Source organism: Festucalex cinctus, chromosome 2 (assembly GCF_051991245.1).
Source record: "Festucalex cinctus isolate MCC-2025b chromosome 2, RoL_Fcin_1.0, whole genome shotgun sequence".
NCBI lineage: Eukaryota > Metazoa > Chordata > Actinopteri > Syngnathiformes > Syngnathidae > Festucalex > Festucalex cinctus.
Genome location: NC_135412.1, coordinates 27,620,466 through 27,638,517, shown reverse-complemented (window position 1 = coordinate 27,638,517; position 18,052 = coordinate 27,620,466). Strand labels below are relative to the sequence as shown.

At 42.8% G+C, this 18,052-nt stretch overlaps 1 protein-coding gene and 1 long non-coding RNA gene across 2 annotated transcripts in view; one reads left to right on the top strand and one right to left on the bottom strand.

The window, feature by feature from the left end:
• Nucleotides 1–121: 121 nt before the first annotated feature.
• cacna1fb (calcium channel, voltage-dependent, L type, alpha 1F subunit) overlaps nucleotides 122–18,052 on the bottom strand; it is a 38,588-nt gene continuing 20,657 nt past the window's right edge. The window contains exons 18-50 of the mRNA XM_077514132.1: nucleotides 17,459–17,534; nucleotides 17,329–17,377; nucleotides 17,196–17,256; nucleotides 17,017–17,119; nucleotides 15,381–15,510; nucleotides 14,074–14,133; nucleotides 13,899–14,005; nucleotides 13,143–13,230; nucleotides 12,917–13,024; nucleotides 12,448–12,500; nucleotides 12,225–12,371; nucleotides 11,949–12,150; nucleotides 11,705–11,863; nucleotides 11,426–11,536; nucleotides 11,272–11,355; nucleotides 11,063–11,191; nucleotides 9,231–9,296; nucleotides 8,933–9,024; nucleotides 8,698–8,857; nucleotides 8,175–8,302; nucleotides 7,992–8,088; nucleotides 7,788–7,890; nucleotides 6,160–6,261; nucleotides 5,906–6,036; nucleotides 5,711–5,842; nucleotides 5,373–5,644; nucleotides 5,144–5,251; nucleotides 4,403–4,521; nucleotides 4,220–4,332; nucleotides 3,710–3,929; nucleotides 3,574–3,627; nucleotides 3,396–3,496; nucleotides 122–2,538 (exon numbers count right to left, since the gene is read on the bottom strand). Of these exons, the coding sequence (XP_077370258.1) occupies nucleotides 2,275–2,538; nucleotides 3,396–3,496; nucleotides 3,574–3,627; nucleotides 3,710–3,929; nucleotides 4,220–4,332; nucleotides 4,403–4,521; nucleotides 5,144–5,251; nucleotides 5,373–5,644; nucleotides 5,711–5,842; nucleotides 5,906–6,036; nucleotides 6,160–6,261; nucleotides 7,788–7,890; nucleotides 7,992–8,088; nucleotides 8,175–8,302; nucleotides 8,698–8,857; nucleotides 8,933–9,024; nucleotides 9,231–9,296; nucleotides 11,063–11,191; nucleotides 11,272–11,355; nucleotides 11,426–11,536; nucleotides 11,705–11,863; nucleotides 11,949–12,150; nucleotides 12,225–12,371; nucleotides 12,448–12,500; nucleotides 12,917–13,024; nucleotides 13,143–13,230; nucleotides 13,899–14,005; nucleotides 14,074–14,133; nucleotides 15,381–15,510; nucleotides 17,017–17,119; nucleotides 17,196–17,256; nucleotides 17,329–17,377; nucleotides 17,459–17,534 (3,929 nt within the window). The 3' untranslated portion in view covers nucleotides 122–2,274. The remainder of the gene's footprint in view (nucleotides 2,539–3,395; nucleotides 3,497–3,573; nucleotides 3,628–3,709; nucleotides 3,930–4,219; nucleotides 4,333–4,402; nucleotides 4,522–5,143; nucleotides 5,252–5,372; nucleotides 5,645–5,710; nucleotides 5,843–5,905; nucleotides 6,037–6,159; nucleotides 6,262–7,787; nucleotides 7,891–7,991; nucleotides 8,089–8,174; nucleotides 8,303–8,697; nucleotides 8,858–8,932; nucleotides 9,025–9,230; nucleotides 9,297–11,062; nucleotides 11,192–11,271; nucleotides 11,356–11,425; nucleotides 11,537–11,704; nucleotides 11,864–11,948; nucleotides 12,151–12,224; nucleotides 12,372–12,447; nucleotides 12,501–12,916; nucleotides 13,025–13,142; nucleotides 13,231–13,898; nucleotides 14,006–14,073; nucleotides 14,134–15,380; nucleotides 15,511–17,016; nucleotides 17,120–17,195; nucleotides 17,257–17,328; nucleotides 17,378–17,458; nucleotides 17,535–18,052) is intronic.
• On the top strand, nucleotides 5,011–10,687 carry LOC144014351 (uncharacterized). The gene is made up of 5 exons (XR_013282452.1): nucleotides 5,011–5,663; nucleotides 5,774–6,073; nucleotides 6,213–7,932; nucleotides 7,999–8,312; nucleotides 8,701–10,687. It is a non-coding gene; the product is annotated as an uncharacterized LOC144014351 (long non-coding RNA).

Here is an 18,052-nt window from a genome sequence, read left to right as displayed (position 1 = left end):
TTAAGTAAGTAAAAAAGAAAAGAAAGGATAATACACTGATTGTATTTGACAAGCGTGACCTTAACATTCTGACTTGGCAACCTGCCAGTGCATGCTGGGAAGTCAAGTAATGTCACACACATGGCTGCTGTACTTTATTTATGGACAGCAGGGGGCAGTGTTGAGCCATCCTATTTGTAAACGTCAACGCTAGCATGTTAGCATAATGGTATTAATAGCAAAATAATAATAATAATAATAATAATAGCATAATAGCATTATGCATTATGATAATGCTGGGTGATATGTTTAAAAAAAGAAAGAAAAAAGTCTTGCATTTTGTTTTTATTTCTTTCCGAGATTTGCTTTATTGCTCCTGATACTAAAACACATCGAAACTGTTTTAATACAGCATTAATTTGAAAACCAGATTTAATCATTTAAATCAATCACCCAGCCCTTCTACGACATACTCATCAGCATGTTGTATGCGATGAAGTCTTGAGCAATTAAACACATTTGTTTTCTTTTTTTCTTTTCTTTTTTTTTTTTATTTGAGGTACGCACGGTTGACTTGGTCACGTGACTGAAATTTGGAGGGAATTCCGTGAGTGAGCCCTTCGGTCGACGGTCAGGAAGAACACGAGAAGAACAACATCTTGACATCAAAAATGAGATCAAAAACAAGAATCCACCTTCCAGTATATCCAAAAAAAAACAATATAAAATTCACCAATGCACATCTGGTCACGGGGGAGCGTGTCAGGCGGCGATCGCTTCCACATGTGGCTACATGCTAACGAGAAGTAGCTCATCCACCGAACGCGGTAGAGCTAGCTAGAAAAAGTACAAAAATTGTCTTTTATTGGCATGTAGTCCAAGTGAATCCAGTTTGCACAGCTTTTACTATTAGTTCTGACCCTTTCATGAGTCTCCTTAACTTCTTTCAATTAGTTATGCCTGAGTAACATCCACTGCATGGTGAGTCATGTCTGAATTTATTTTTTTATTTACATTTAGTCAAGTCTGATGGACTTTCTTCGATTAGTCATGCCTGATTAACTTCTTTTTATGTTACTCATGCCTAATAAAGTAATTCCATTTGTCATGTCATAATGAAATGGGTTTCCTTCAATAAGTCATGATTGATTGAACTATTTTTCCATTAGTCATGCCTGATCAACTTATTTTGATTCGTAATCTCTGTACAACTTCCTTTGATTCATCATGTCATGTATACATTTTTTTCTGCATTTGCCATGTCTGATGGACTCCCTCTTCGGTTAATCATGTCAGATCAACTTCTTTCAATTAGTCATGTCTGGATACGTTTTTTTTTTTCAATTAGTCATGCCTCATCAACTAAATCTATTATTCATTAACTATTTTTGATTAATCCTGTCCAGCAATCGTATTTCAATTAGTCATGTCTGGATACCCTTTATTCAATTATTCATACCCCATCGACTTATTCTATTATTCATAAAAAATATTTTTGATTAATCATGTCTAGCAATCTTATTTCAATTAGTCATGTCTGTACAAGTTTCTCTGTTAGTCAAGAAGTAGCTCATCCATCAGACGCAGCACAGCTAGCAACGAGGGGCATGTGAAAAAAGTAGAAAAATTTTCTTTTGTTGATATGTACACTACAAGTGAATTCTTTAACATGCGTTAGCAAATAGCTAACTGTTAGCAAAAAAATAAAATAAATAAATAATTTAAAAAAAAAATCATTGTTGAAACAGTCCTTTGCATAACATTATGGCTCAGATGACAGTTGACGCTCGTATTTCTAGCCGACTTTAGGCTATAAATCCTGTTGGTCATCTCCTGCGTTAGCAATTAGCATTGTGCTTATGCTAAGGCTAATACACATCTAACAGCATAATGACAAGACAGATAATAATATTTGTGCTGAGCTAGGTTGAACTAAATAATGAGTGTTGTGTTTGTTGTGAGAGTTTAAATTGTCCAAACTATTAAAAGGAAGTGAAATAAGTGAATGTTTTTTTGTCTGTACAGCTAGCATGCTATGCAGCTGGCTGGATAATGCTAACAGATAGCACCCAACACTCAACTGAAAGTTTTTCTTCTGCAGATGTTTGTAAACACCTTAAGGTTCGTCCTCGCCGCCTACTGGACAAGGTTGAGCATGACATGCAACTTCAGCCCATACATATGCGTGTTGCGGCCACCATCCTTCCTCTGCAGCTTTCTTTAATTGGAATTTTCTTCCTTTAATTGGGCCGATGGCCCACCTTCCCGGTCTGATTGGCCGTGAGCATCTGTCCATCAAAATGATGTCACACAGCTCATCTCGTCGGCCAGCTCTTCCTCCACTCGGCCCGTCCTGATTGGCTCCTCGTCGCTGTAGAGCGCACCGGGATCCGCGCTGGCGGTGTTGAGGAAGTCGTGGCTCGCGGAACCCAGCAGGTCGCTGGCGGCCGATTCCATCTCGTCCACGGTCATGTGACATGCATCTGCGATTTCGCGCTTTGCAAACGCCACAAATTTGGGATCACGTGCATAAAGGCCGAGACCTTCAGAGATGAGAACCTGCCAAGAGATAAATCAGCAGCAGGGTTCACATCCCAGTAATAGTAAGGTGTGATCATTCATCAACTTATATTGATTAGTAATGCCTGTACAGCTTAGTCATGCCTGATTATCTTTTTTTCAAGTCATATCTGATTGACCTCCTTTGATTACCGGTAGTCATTTCTGGGTGATGTATTTCGATTAGTCATGCCTGATAACTCAATTTGTTGCATGTCTGTAGAACTTCAACAGATTAGTCATTAACTTATTTTTTGATTAGTAATGTCTGGTGGACTTCCTTCAATTAGACATGCTTGATTAACTTATTTTCAATTAGTAATGCCTGATCAATTTATTTTGACAGTCATGTCCTTCCTCTGATAGTCAGGCTTGATCACCTTCTTTCAATTAGTCATGCCTGATACACTTTCTCTAATCAGTGATGTATAACAATAATAATAATAATAATAATAATAATAATAATAACTTAGATTGGCAGGAAACCAGTTCAGGGTGTACCCGCCTACTGCCTGAAGCCAGCTGGGATAGGCTCCAGCACCCCCACAATCCTTGTGAGGAAAAGCGGAAAATGGATGGTTGGATAACTTATTTAGTCCTATCTGATGGACGTCTTTCAACTAGTCATGTCTGATCAACTTTTTTTAATTTTAGTAATGGCTCATCTTATTTAGTTATCCAGGTTTGTGCAACTCTGATTATTCATGCCTAAGTAACGTTCTTCAAATGGGTCATGTTTAATGGATTTTTTTGGATTTGTCATGCCTGATCAACCTCTTTCGATTAGTCTATCTTCTGATTAGTTATGTCTGATGGGCTTTGATCAATTAATCATGTCTGATGGCCTTCGGTCTCACCGCTTCCACCAGGCTGTCGGCCGAGCCTCGTTTCTCGCCAAACGGAGCGCCGAGCTGAGAAGGAACTCTGAGGGTGGTGTATGCTCTGTAAGGAGGCGGGGCTGCGGAAAAAAAGTGACTCGTCAAACGCCCATTGATTCAAACGACGGCCTCATATGTTTCGGACGTCTTGGCTCACCTCCCGGGCCGCCATACCAGGCGGGACTCGGCGCCGCTCCCGTCACGCTGACACCTGCCGGCGGAAACGCAATAGCTGATGAACGACGGGGGTGACCGGCGGTTAGTCGGCGTTGAGCGGGCCTGACGTGGCTCACCTCTTCCCGCTCCTGTCAGCTTGTCCTCCCGGCCTCCACCTGCTCCTCCTCCTCGGCTTCCTTCTCCTCCTCGCCCCCACGCCGGACTGCCCTCCTCCTCCACCAGGATGAGAGGGGCGTACAGGAGGCGACCGCGGCGAGGACACGGATTGGCCCACGACGTGGACGACGACGCAGACGAGCGAGCGGTCGACGGAGGACAATCGTAAGTGCTGTACGTCTGCAGGAGGAAGGAACAGTTTGCGTGTTTTTTCTGGTTTAACTACCATTGTGGGGACCGACGATCGTGTGGCGATATTTTGGTGGTCCCCATAAGTTCATTTGTGTTTTTGAGGGTCAAGACCTGGCTGTAGAGTTTTAAGTTTGAATTGGATTTAAGTTGGGGTTGGGTTAAGGGTTAGGTTTAGACAATCAGTTGTGAGGGTTAAGGTTGGTGTAATGGGCTAGGAAATGCATTATGTCACTGAGATGTCCCTAGTACGATACAAAGACAAGCATGTGTGTGTGTACCTGAGTGCGGGCGCGGCGTGGAGGAGAATTGGGGTGGTAGGTTCCGGGCATGGGCAAATCGTCACTGCTGCCCTGACGTCTCAGACACTGAATGTTGAACGACGGCTTTCGACCTGTCGGCCAAATCCGTCGTCATCCATCTTTGATGATGTCGCACGGAGACTGCGATTGGTGGCAGCTCACCTGTGGGCGTGGCCGGAAGAAGACGCCTGTGTGTTGTCCTCCTACCCTCGCTGTAGCCGTTGCCGTAGTGACTGTAGGGGGCGTGGCCGTCATGGTGCAGAGGATCATCGGGGTAATATCTAGAAACGCATATGGAGTAAAAGTGTTTGTGTGTGATTTTGTTGTTGCTACATTATGGGGCTCATATTCCTGGGCTAACTATCATTGTGGGGACCATCCAGTGTTGGTGGTCCCCAGAAGTTCAGACCTCTTTTTGAGGGTCAAGACTTGGTTTTAGAGTTTAGGTTGGAATTGGATTTAAGTTGGGGTTATGTTAAGGGTTTGGTTTAGACAATCAGTTGTGAGGGTTAAAGGCCCAGTCTGCTGGTTTCACTCAGGAAAATGCACTTTTTAAATACAGGATTTAAACAAACAAACTACTTCTCATTGATGTGGGCTTCTCTTAATTTCTAGTGGTGGTTTTGTCTTTCCACAGAAATGTCCCGCTGATTATACAAAACAAACACAAAATGGCAAAATACAGGCTGGGTGGGTGGGGGTTTAGGACAAAATCCCCACTAGAAATTAAGAGAAGCCCACATCTGTAAATTGAGAAGTAGTTTGTTTGTTTAGATCCTGTATTTAAAGAGTGCATTTTCCTGAGTGAACCCGGCAGACCGGGCCTTTAAGGTTGAGGTAATGGGCTACGAAATGCATTATGTCACTGAGATGTCCCCACTAAGATAGTAAGTGTGTGTTTACCTTTCTGTGGACGTAATGCTTTCTGCGTCATCTTCTCTTGTGTAGTAACGTGACTCTCTAGACACGTCCATGTCTCCATTCCTCCAATGTCTGTCCCTCAAGTCCCTCCTGTCAATCAAAGCACTTTTAATTATTATATTTGCAGTTTGCAGCATCCCTCCACGTTTGTAGTTTATAAGGCTAAACCCCATTGTTGTCATTTAACATGATTATATTTGTAGTCTCTTACCTTCCATGTTTGTAATGCGACGGCCTCTTGGGGGCGTGGTCTAGAAGGCCATTCCTGACCGAGGGCCGGCGGTGGTGATGATTGACAGATGACCTCAGATTGTCTCGCCGGGAGGTGCGAACGTCGTAATCGCCGCCGTTAGACATTTTGCCGAGGGAGCCGACCCGATGGATCAGACCGCCGTTCACCACGCCGCCGTCACCCATGACTCCCCCTGGGCCGGCGGGAAGAACGGATCCTCGCCGGGTTTTGTGTGGTCCCATTGTGTCCATCTGCACAGGTGGGAAGAAAGTGAGTCTGCGCACGTGTGCGCGGGGGTGTCACAGATGAAGGCCCACCTCTTCCTCGTCCCTCATGGCCTCCTCATCCTCTTCTTCTTCTTCCTCCTCTTCCTCCTCCAGGTCTTCGTTGAGGGCCAGGCGCATCTCCGGACCGAGATCCTGCAGGGTCTTCAGACCCGCTTTGCACAGCTGCAAACGCACAGACGTCAGCGAGCGCTCGTTGTATGATTGACGACCGCATGATTGACAGACCTGTACAGCTGACGGGTTGGTGGCGTCGGTCTCCACACTCAAACCCCCTCGCTCCTTCCTCTTCCGGAACTTGCGGAAGTAATCTTGGATCAGGAAGGTGGCGTAGAATTTCCCAACTGTCACTTCCTCCTCTGAAGCAGGAAACACCAGAGAGACCGATTGGTACAGGTCTGCATGGTTTATCATTTGCTTTCTGACTAACTAGCTAACTAGCATGCTAAGACTAGTGCTAACGCTAATGACAATGTTTGTACCTTCATGTGGTGGAATGACCTCATCCAGGAGTTTTGGTTTCATTCTCTTCCAGATCTTCTTAATGATCCCCCTAAGCTCTTCGTTTTCCTGATCTGGGCTGCCTAGCAACAGCACAAACAGAGCTTGGATCCAAACAGGGTTGGATTTTGGTATAGTTTTGGGTGTCTGTTGTCCGGTTTTGTCTCCCCTAGTCTCGTTACCGTTAACCTTGTCCACCTGCGTGTGTCTTCCGTTCCCAGTATGTGTGACCTAATTAATGCCCTCTGCCTGCTGTGTTTCCAGGGGGTGTTTCTTGTTAGTGCGTCATTAGTGTTGTATTTAGTCAGTGGGGGTTTGTTCATACGTCGAGTTATTATTGTCTTGTCTTGTCCTGGTGTGCTGTGCTTTGCTAGTAATGTTTGCTATCGAGTCTAGTTTCGACACGTCTAGTCAAGTCTCTCCACGTCTAGTCAGGTTTCTCCACGTCTAGTCATGTTTCTCCACGTCTAGCCAAGTCTCTCCACGTTTAGTCAGGTTTCTCCACGTCTAGTCAGGTTTTTTCACATCTAGTCAAGTCTCTCCACGTCTAGTCAGGTTTCTCCACGTCTAGTCAGGTTTCTCCACGTCTAGTCATGATTCTCCACGTCTAGCCAAGTCTCTCCACGTTTAGTCAGGTTTCTCCACGTCAAGTCATGTTTCTCCACGTCTAGCCAAGTCTCTCCACGTTTAGTCAGGTTTCTCCACGTCTAGTCAGGTTTCTCCACGTCTAGTCATGATTCTCCACGTCTAGCCAAGTCTCTCCACGTTTAGTCAGGTTTCTCCACGTCTAGTCAGGTTTTTTCACATCTAGTCAAGTCTCTCCACATCTAGTCAGGTTTCTCCACGTCTAGTCATGTTTCTCCACGTCTAGCCAAGTCTCTCCACGTTTAGTCATGTTTCTCCACGTCTAGTCATGTTTCTCCATATCTAGCCAAGTCTCTCCACGTTTAGTCAGGTTTCTCCACGTCTAGTCAGGTTTTTTCACATCTAGTCATGTTTCTCCACGTCTAGTCAAGTCTCTCCACATTTAGTCATGTTTCTCCACGTCTAGTCATGTTTCTCCATATCTAGTCAAGTCTCTCCATGTTTAGTCAGGTTTCTCCACATCTAGTCAGGTTTCTCCACGTCTAGTCATAGTCAGGTTTCTCCACGTCTAGTCGAGTCTCTCCACGTTTGGTCAGCTTTCTCCACGTATAGTCATGTTTCTCCACATCCTGTCAAGTCTCTCCATGCTTAGTCAGGTTTCTCCACGTCAACTCAAGTTTCTCCACGTCAACTCGGGTCTCTACGTCAACACAAGTCTCCACGTCAACACAAGTCTCCACGTCTACTCAAGCGTCTCCACGTCAACTCAAGTCATCGCCACATCCTGCCAAGTCTGTCCACATCCTGCCATGTCTGTCCTCGTCTCAACCAGTCTGCTCATGTTCCGTCCCGCCATGTCCATCACCTTCTTTATTGAGAATAAAGCTCCATATATTGTCCATCCCGTTTGTCTCCCTGCCGTGTTTCTCCGCCTTTGGGCCCATTCTCGCTCCACACAACCATATCATGACACTCATCAACAGGCGGCCATGTTGACCGCAACGTCTGCTTCCCGCGGTCGTACCTTCGGTCTTGATCTTCAGTGCCGTGCGGACCAGCGCAAAGAGGGTGGCATTGAAGGTCACCATGCCGTCTGCGTTCAGAGGCATGTTCATCGCCACCAGACGCTATCCAACAGCAACGTCGACAGGAAAGGTTAATTAATGCAAGTAGGTAGTAAAGCCTTGGATGTTCTACCTTATAGTACATGAAAGTTACACATAATTACCTTACAGGCGACTCTGTGAGGACACAGTTTTCCAAAGCCAAGAGGCGGTTGTATCCTCCGAAGTAGAGCCACAACATCCAAATGTTTAATGCGACCCCTAGGAGACGTCATGACAGAAATGGACAAGTGACAATTTTGTTTTGAAACCGTCATGAATATGTTTACACCTTCTAGTGATCATACTTGGCTTCTGGATCGTATTCTGACCAGATCCTCTTGAACTCATCCAGGTGATGTGGACCCAGGATGGACCAGTCGCGGGTTAGGTAGTCAAAGTTGTCCATGATGACAGCCACAAACAAGTTGATGATCTGCGTACATGTATGTAATAAAGTAGCATCTACTGATGTAATAAAATAAACAACGCTGTGGTGATTTAAGTAAAATTAAGTAAATAATAGTGTAATAACTTGCTTAAATAAGTAGTGGTGCCTTTGTGTTGTGGTGTGTGTGTGCCGTATAACTATCTTATATTTACTGATGTAATAATATAATAATCACAAAGTAGTGGTGACTTATGTAATCAAGTTGCATCTACTGGTGTAATAACATAGTAACAAAACATAATTATTACAACTGTGATTATTTACAGTATGTATTCCCCCCCAAAAAATGTATTTATATGAGTAATAACATAGTAATAAACTATGTAACAAAGTGCTGGCGACTTAGTGTGTAGTGATATGTGTGTTTCGTGTGCACGCACCAGGAAGGCGCACAACATGAAGAAGCTGATGAAGTAAACGATGGCAAAGTTGCTCCCGCAGCTGAACTCTTCTCCTGGCTCGTAGTCGGACTCGGGATCGCAGCGTTTCCCGGGAAGACTGGCCAGCATGATCTCCTGCCATGCCTCACCTGTCGCACACCTGTAACACCGACACACACACTCACAGTCATGTACAGTCGAGAGGCTGATGAAGAAGTGATGATAAACACCCAACCTGAAAAGGAGGAGGACAGCCTGAGGAAAAGTCTGGAAGTTGTTGTTCCTGTTGATCTGTGTGTAATCCTGCATGGCGATCTTCCCAAATGTCTGGTGGAGACACAGGAGTAGAAATCACATTGCATGTTTTACTTCAGCTCTTTCCCATTTGTGAATCACCGTTTGGGATTTTTTTTTTTTTCTGGAGAGCATAACAAAAGCTATTGGTGCTAAGCCACATACATTTGTGCTCGTCCTGTAATGTCCTAAGGCGCCATGTTAGCAGAGAAGTAACTAGCATTGGCCAGTGCTCTCACCTGCATGCCGATGACGGCGTAGATGAAGAAAATCATGGCAATGAGCAAGGCGACGTACGGCAGCGCCTGCGAAGACATGAAGACCAGTTATAGAAGCACATCTACTGGTGTAATAGCCTGTTTAACTAAGAAGGTTGAGTTGGGTTTTAAAAAGTGCAGTAGTATCTAAAAGTGTAATAACATAGTAACAACATTTTTAACTAGATAGCTGTGACTTTTGAAAAAAGTAGCTTCTAAAGTTATATATAATACCATAGTAAAGGCCTGTCTAGCTAGTTAGTTAGTGAACACATGGATCTGTACTGGTGTACAACATAGTATATAACAGTCATAAGCCATGTAACACCTTGTGGTGATTTGTGTTTACAAGATAGCATCTAATGGTAAATGGACTGAATTTATATAGCACTTTCGTACAATAATGTAAGAATATAACCTGTTACGCAAAGTAGTGGTGTTTGGTATTTAAATTGTAATGGCAGGTGAATTACTCCAATAAACCTTGTGACAAAGTAGTAGTGACTTGCACTATTTACTAGTGAAATAACAAATAACCTGTTTAACAAAGTGGTAGTGACTTCGGTAAAGAAGTAGTGTTATAACAATAAATTTCCAAGCACTGTAAGTAAGTAGTAACTTAGGTTAAAAATAAAAGTTTAATCAGTTGTAATAGTAGGTGCGTTTCCATTACCCTTTTTCGCAAAAATAAAAGCGATATTGTACTATTTCGATAAAGTACAATTTCGAATTGTCGGTGTTTCCATTGAAGAGAGTTTCGCTTCTGACGCACAATTCTCGGAATGTCCCGTCTCGCGAGACCTCGCTGTTCTGTAGGAGGTGCTCATGATGTTTACGGTAGACTGACGCCCGGTGTAGTTATATTACTTTAAAAACACTCACCTCTCATCAGGCGGTTTCGGGCATTTAGTGTCGGTGTTGTGTGTGTCCCTCTGCAGTCGGCAAGCAGTTCCGACACGAAAGCGAGTGGCCCCGTACTTCCTACTTCCTGTAATCCTAAAATGTTGTTGTTCCCATGCAGAAGCTGGGTAAAAGGCGGGTTACAAATTGTTAAAAGTTTCTGATGTTTTCTGCTAAATTAACCAGACATGGCAGGACAGGATTTCAAGCTCTCCTCTCCTTCAACTTTTCGAAGGAGTCTCGCTCGATTACACCTCTCTCTCTTTTATGCTCATGACGTGCAGTAGCCGATACAAATCACTTCAGCATGTAAAACTAAAATACAAAACCGAAATTAATAATTCTCAAAGCAAATAGTAATTGCAAGTTTAATAAAAATACACATAAACAACGTGTTACATTCCTTTCCTCCGTGACCGGGCGGGTGTCACTTGACTACTAATGCACAAAAAGTGTTTCCATTACACTTTTGCGAAATACTTCTTTTTCGATACGTCTCAAAAACCACCTCATGAGAGCACAAAAACTTTTTTGCGATATTTGAGAGTTTTTTCGCAAATCGAGTGTTTCCATTACCAGCTTACTTTTGCGAAACATGCCTTTTGCGCAAAACCGAGGGTAATGGAAACACACCTAATGTCAGTGTAACTAAGTAGTAGTGACTGGTGTTGAATAAGTAGCACATACTGTTGTAATAACATAGTAATAACATGTTAAGTAGTGGAGAATTGTATATAGTCATATCCACAAGTGTTAATTTGTGTATTGGTCAGTTGGGTAAAAAAAAAAATTCCCTTCTACTGGTTGTAATAACAGACTAATAAACTGTTCAAATAAATGGTGGTCAGTTGTGTAAAAAAAGCCATATCCAATGGTGTAACGACACAGTAATATGCCTGTAATAACAATCAGACCTGCAGCGACTTGATGAAGGTCCACAGCAAGGTGCGGATCCCCTCCCCTTTGCTTAGCAGCTTGACCAATCGCATCACTCGGAAGAGGCGGAAGAAGGTGATGGACACTCGAGAGCTATCCTCGCCGCTCTGATATGTGTGCGCACACACATGTGAGCGACAGTCGACTATCTGTACAAACGCATACTTGTTTTTGTTTGTTTACATACGCTGAACTCCGTCACGACGATGTCCACCACGCTGCCAACCACGATGAGCGCGTCGAAGGAATTCCATGCATCCACAAAGTAATGCTGCACATGCACACATACGCTGGTGAGTGATGTTACCATGGAAACACTTCCTGTGAAAAACACATCTCACCCTGAGTCTGAGGGCTAGCAGCTTGAGCAGCATCTCCACAGTGAAGAGTCCAGTGAAGACCATATTGAGGATGTCCATGATGTGACTGAAGGTCTTGGACTGCTCGTAGTGCTACGCACAACAAACACACACAGCCTCACCCACGGGTGACCCCTTCAGCCCCACTCGGACCACCTCCTTTGACTCCACCTTCCCTCAGTTGACCTGCACCGGCCCCCTTCAGTCCCGCCTTTCCTCATCGTACCTAGTTCTGCCTCAGCTCCACCCACGGGTGTTTACCTGGACGGCGAGCGTGACGGTGTTGAGCAGGATGAGCACAAACATGACGTACTCGAAGGCGGTGGAGTTGATGATGGACCAGAACTTGTACTGGACCGGGTTCTTGGGGATGTAGAGCTTCAGGGGCTGAGCCTTCAGAGCGTACTCGACGCATTGACGCTGTGGGACGACACGCGACATCAGCACAGCACTCGAAGAGCGTAAGGCTTGGGTTGCGGGGGCGGTTCGGGGGGACTCGGGTTACCTGGTTCTTATCCAGTTCACAGTTTTTGTACTCCTGCTCGCCCTGCTCCCTGAACGTGATGATGACGAAACCCACGAAGATGTTCATCATGAAGAAGGCGATGATGATGATGTAGACGATGAAGAAGATGGAGATTTCCACACGGTAGTTGTAGATGGGACCCGAGTTCTCCCCGTTGGCGTCGATGGCCTTGTAGAGCAGGCTGGAGGGTGGGCGGAGTGAACGGCTTGGATCAAAATACCAAAGCACACGCACACACGACGAGGGCGAACTTACGCGGGCCAGCCCTCAAATGTGGACACGGTGAAAAGCGCCATCATTCCCATCAGCACGCTGTCAAAATTGAAGTCGCTGTTGTGCCAAATTCGTTCTCGCACCATCGGATGGTTCACGTCTCCATCCTTGTACACCACAAACGTGCCTCTGCGTGCGCGCAAACACACACACGTAAATATGATGTCACCGTGGTTTTCAAAAAGATGTGAAAAGTTTGACATACTTGCACTGTTCAGGAGTGTGTTTGGCCTCATCGGTACAACGATAGAATTTACCCTGATGACACAGCAACACAATTTTTGACAATTAGGAATTGTGTTTAGGGATTAGGATAACGGTTGGATTAGGGGTTCTGATCAGGAGTAGGGTTTTAGGGTTTGATTTGAGGATTAGGGTTTTTGTTGGGGATTAAAAATTAGGTCAAAGAATTCAAAATGTGGAGCTGGTTTGGGTAAAAAAAATAAAAATCTAGGGTTGGATTAGGGATTAAAGTTAGGAGTAGGGTTAAAACCTGGGAGAATTGGGTATTAGGGTTCATGTACAATTCTGTTGGTGTTAGTGGAATATTTGGAGTTGTATTTTGGTTTGGAGTAGTTTGGGATTGGGGATTAGGGTTTGATTGGGGATTAAGGTTACTCTTGGAGTTAGGGTGGATTAGAGGTTACAGTTATTTGTGCCCAGATTTCCTTTACCTTGAACAGTTGTACTCCGATACACGCAAACATGAATTGAAGCAACGTTGTAACGATCATGATGTTTCCGATGGTCCTGATAGCCACAAACACACACTGGACCACGTGCTGCGAGACACACATGAACACACACATGCACATCATATACATATACAAAGCGTCATCGTCAAACCTCACACAGCGTATCTGCAGGATGCCTTGCAGCCATTTTGGTTTTCTTTCTTACCTTGAGGCCTTTGGCTCTGTTGATGGCCCTCAGAGGTCTGAGCACACGGAGGACCCTCAGGATCTTGACCACCGAGATGGCACTAGAACTGTACGTGCAAACACACACACATATACAAGCACTACTGTATGCAGCAAGTAACATTTGACCAAATTGCTGATTGACCTGACAAAAATCAGGTTAGCTTCCGAAGTTAGCCTCGTGTAAGTTTTGTTGTGCACCTCAGCTATCGACCACATTGTTATTAGTTATTTCATTCAAGTTTTTTGACAGTGTTTCCACATATTCATCAGGATTCACCTATTTTCTCATTTTTGGGTGGAACCTATCTTACATTATTCGTTAAAAAAAAAACTCCCATGTTTATGGTTATTGCGCCACATCTCATATGAAAGTATTGCTTTAGGTGCCATCTTGTAGCATCTTGATGCCAAGGAACAATGTTGAAGTACGATTATGGGGAGGAGCTTCAATTTAGTGGTTCCTAACACTGTATCACAGAGAATGTTTAGTTAGTTATTAGTTGGGCTAGCTACTTTACGCTAAGCAGCTAGCATTTAGCAGTTGATCAGCCATTTTAGGTGCCATTTTAGGCTGTTCCAGAATGAGTATAAAAATACACACATAGGCACCAATTGTTATATTTTTTAGTAAAAAGTTTCAGTTAATCCTACATAAAAATGAATGTGCTCGTGAATTCACAAATTGGTGCAGATTCACTATCCACCTCGCCGACAAACGAGACTGAGTACTGACTGCAGGAAGAAGGAGACGAGTGACACGCTGACGACGAGGAGATCCAGCAAGTTGAACCAGTTCCTGCAGAAGGAGCCCTGGTGCAAGAACGCTCCATGGACCGTCATCTGGCACAAAGACAGGAGGTAAGCGTACAGCAGAAACAAACCTGCGTGTGTCGTCACTCTCCCTTTACCTTGAACAGGATTTCCACGGTGAAGATGGAGGTGAAGGCGTAGTCGGCATAACCTAGAACCTAAAAACATGCCATGAAATCATCAGGATCAGATGATGTACGTGTGAACGAAAGGGTGGTCAGTGTTTGTTTACTTAAGTGGTAAGCGCTAGCCCGCTAATGCTAATTGTGATTGCTAACCGGCGTTTAGCATAGTCTCATTTTGTTGGTGTTTAATAAAGCTCATGCAGGATTTTTGTTTGGATCCATTTAGGCTGCAATTTTTGTCCTTATTTTTTATTTTTTGGTAATATTTAAATAAATAAAAACAGATATTTCTTTCATTCAACACAATTTATTACATTTTTAAACAAAATATAGAATATTTGTAATTTAAGAAATGTAGGGAAACGTAAGTTCGAAAACGTTTTTAACATTTTTCTTCTTTTAATTCTTCTTAGCAAGTCATCACTGGTGAGCTATTTTTAGAACAGATCCCAGTTACTTGTACATAATGTGCCTTATTCCCCACCCACCTCCTTGCGCAGAAGAAGTAGAAAAAAAAGTTAATTGAAGGCAATTAACTTCAAGGAGGCTTGTTTACCCAACTCCAAAGAGCTCAATTAAGGTGACAGCCAGTATTAGCGGTTTATTGAAGAAGAAAATGACCTTACTTCGGGGAAATTCACCTATCACAGGTCGCCGTGGAACCTATCACCCATGAAAGTGAGGGAACACTAATGATGTATGTGCAAAGTAAACTAAATGGAGGCTAGTGTTTGTTTACCTTAAATGGTAATCACTAGTGCGCTAATGCTAATTGCGATTGGTAACCGTTTAGAATAGGCTAATTGTTGGTGTTCAATAGTATTTATGTACAGAAGATAATGATTTGACGTGACTTAATATTTTTTTACGTTTAAACATTTTCTTATTTGTACCAAACAATAAATGATCGTCCTAATTGTGATTTCAATTATTACCAATGTAATCGGGATTAATATTTTCTTTATAATTGAGCAGCCCAAAAATAGCGTGAAAAGTAGTTTGTGAAGTCTACTCCGCATACGAACCAGCCTGAAGTGTACACCGTCACACACTCACACACCCCCAAAGTGAACATCTGTGCAATTGCCGGTCTCGTTGCGTGAGCGCAGCTGCTGCTGCTCGCCGTGTGCGTGCACGTTTAGACTGGTGATGTTTCTGTCAGCCGCTGACCCACTTCTGGAATAATCCGCTCAATCCGCTGGCGTGGAGACCTCCCGCCTTTGATCGCCATCTTTAATTTTTTCGGTTCCCACAATGCACCTGTGTTTGACTGTACTCACGTTGTTCCGGAAGGAGTGCGCTCTGATGGGATCCTCTGCAGCCAATGAGCATGAGCTGAGGATGATGAAGACCAGGATGAGGTTGGTGAAGATGTGGTGGTGGATCAAAGTGTGGCACGCCACTCGGATGCTGGAGACACACACAGAGGGCTGAGCAATTAATCCAAATTTTATTTTAATTTCAATTATTACACTCCACAATTACAAAATCAGCATAACCGTAACAAAAAAAAAAAGTATTAACTCATTCAATCCCAAAAATGTGTAAAAAAGTATTTAAATACTTTGTCCTTCCCTCCCAAAAACGTGTTTACACATTTCTTATATTTTATTTTTTAATGCAAGACCATACAGAAGTCTTTGATGCAGATTCTGATATGAAGAGGTGGCTTAAAGCAATCGTAGTTATTAAAAAAGGAGGGGGTTACTTCAGTGAAAATGGTTGAGTGTGAATGAGTTAATACTAATTTTTGAGTTGTTTAAATGTGTACATTTGCACCTTTTTTTTAAAGGTACATTGTGCCGTTTAAAAAGATAATGTTAAAGCTTTTTCTACATCATGCATGCTCCACCAATGCCCAGATGAGTATGAAGAGCCCTGGCTGTTTTACTCTGACTGCACCTATCAGCTTTTATCTTCACTTTATAGTAGAGTGTGCGGACACTGCTCACTCCACAGTTTCTTTGGAGAGGGGAGGGGTGGGGTTTTTCTTACCTCATTTGAAGTCATGTTTTCTTTTGTCAACTGTGGCTGTCGCTTTAAGATCATGCACGTACTTGCACGTGCACCATGAATGAACCTGACAGATGCTGCAGTTACACTTTGGGCCAGAGGTGGCAGTCGCAAGTAAAAAAAAAAAAAAAATGACAAACTGCACAATGATCCTTTGATTTTAAAATAACTAATTTAATAAATTTTGTTTAATAAAAAAGGAACTTGCATAATTATAGTGTTTTCAAGAATTGTATTTGTCTTAATATTTTAATAATTTTTTTTACGTGTAAACATTTTCTTGTTTTTTTTGTTTGTTTTTTTTGTTTGTTTTTTGTTTGTTTTGTTTTTCCAAAAAAAAATCGTCCAACTGACAGTGTACATGCCAACTTCAAGTTTTTGCCAACATAAATAAATAAATATCTATTATTATAAATATATATCATTATAAATTCTGGTTGGGATAAAAGGAACTTACATAATTACAGTGGGTTTTTTTTGTTTAGTTTTTTTTTTTAAATTGGTCTTAATATTTTTAAATGTGTAAACATGTTTTTGTTTTGTATGAAAAAATGAATGATCGTCCTATTGCACATTGCACAAGCTGCACTCCAACTTCAAATATTTTGCCAAAATAAATAAATAAATAAATAAATAAATATGTGTTATTATAAATATATATTATTATTAATTATGTTTGGTCCAAAAGGAAGTTACATAATGATAGTGGTTTCTATTTTTTTTAATTGGTCTTAATATTTTTAAAACATTTTCTTGTTTCGTACCAAAAAAATAAACAATCGTTTGAATAATCATGATTTTAATTATTGCCAAAATAATCGTGATTATTATTTTTCCCAAAATCGAGCAGCCATACAGGACATCTTTAAAGCCATCGTATGTCGAGCAGGAAGCAGAACTCACGGGTTGGTTTTGCTAAGGCAGAAGAACGCGCTGCCTTCTGGGATGGGAAGAACCTTTTCCTTGGGTGGCGCCAGGTCCGCCATCTTCAGCTGCACGCCGCCGTCTGGTAGGAGGCCACAAAGGATACGTGTTATGTCATCAGAACCAGATGATAACCATCATATTGTATGACATCTCACCATCTTCGCCTTCCGGAAGCTCCTCATCTTCCTCATATTCGGTGTCCTCGTCAATGTCCACCTGTGGACAAGGTTAAAAAAAAATCTGAAAAGGAGCCAGGTGAAAATTTGCAATCGCCACCTTCATCATCACCTTCACTTCCTTCTCCGCCTCTTCTTCCTCTGGTCCCTCCGTTTTTTTCCTGCATGGAGGACATGGCAAGCAGCAGATTGTCAGCCTCGCTTCCAGCTGATTATGGCCGCCCATTCCCGCCACCACTTACTCTTTCGCCTTGTCGTCTCCATCCCCTCCGGCCAAATTGTCCACAGCAATGGCCAAGAAGACATTGAGGAGGATGTCTGAGGCGCGTTAAGAAAATTAACAGGGGTTTCCCTGGCTCAAATTCAAGCAGAGCTGGTAGCATTCTGATTCCTCCCTCTGTTCAAAGGCTTTTTACGTGCATTTTATTGTTTTGTAACGTTTTCTTTTTCTTCAATAGTTTATGAATATAAAATGCAAAATAAAACTACAGGAACTGTAGGAAAATAAATTGAAATGTATTTAAATATATAAATAAATATAAATATATATATTTACCATGAAACTCATTTGTAACGCTGTAACGGGGAGTTCCTCAGGGTTATCCTCTTGTTCCATTTTGATTATACAGAGACACAAAGTGTCATGACTGGGTCATGCCAGGCTTAAGTTTGGGTTATGCAAGCGCATGACAGGGTTATGTTTGGGTGATGCAAGGGTTATGCTTAATGTCACGACTAGGGTCATGCAAGGGTTATGTTTACTGTCATGACTAGGGTCATGCAAGGTTTATGTTTACTGTCATGCAAGGGTTATGTTTGGGTCATGACCGTGAGGT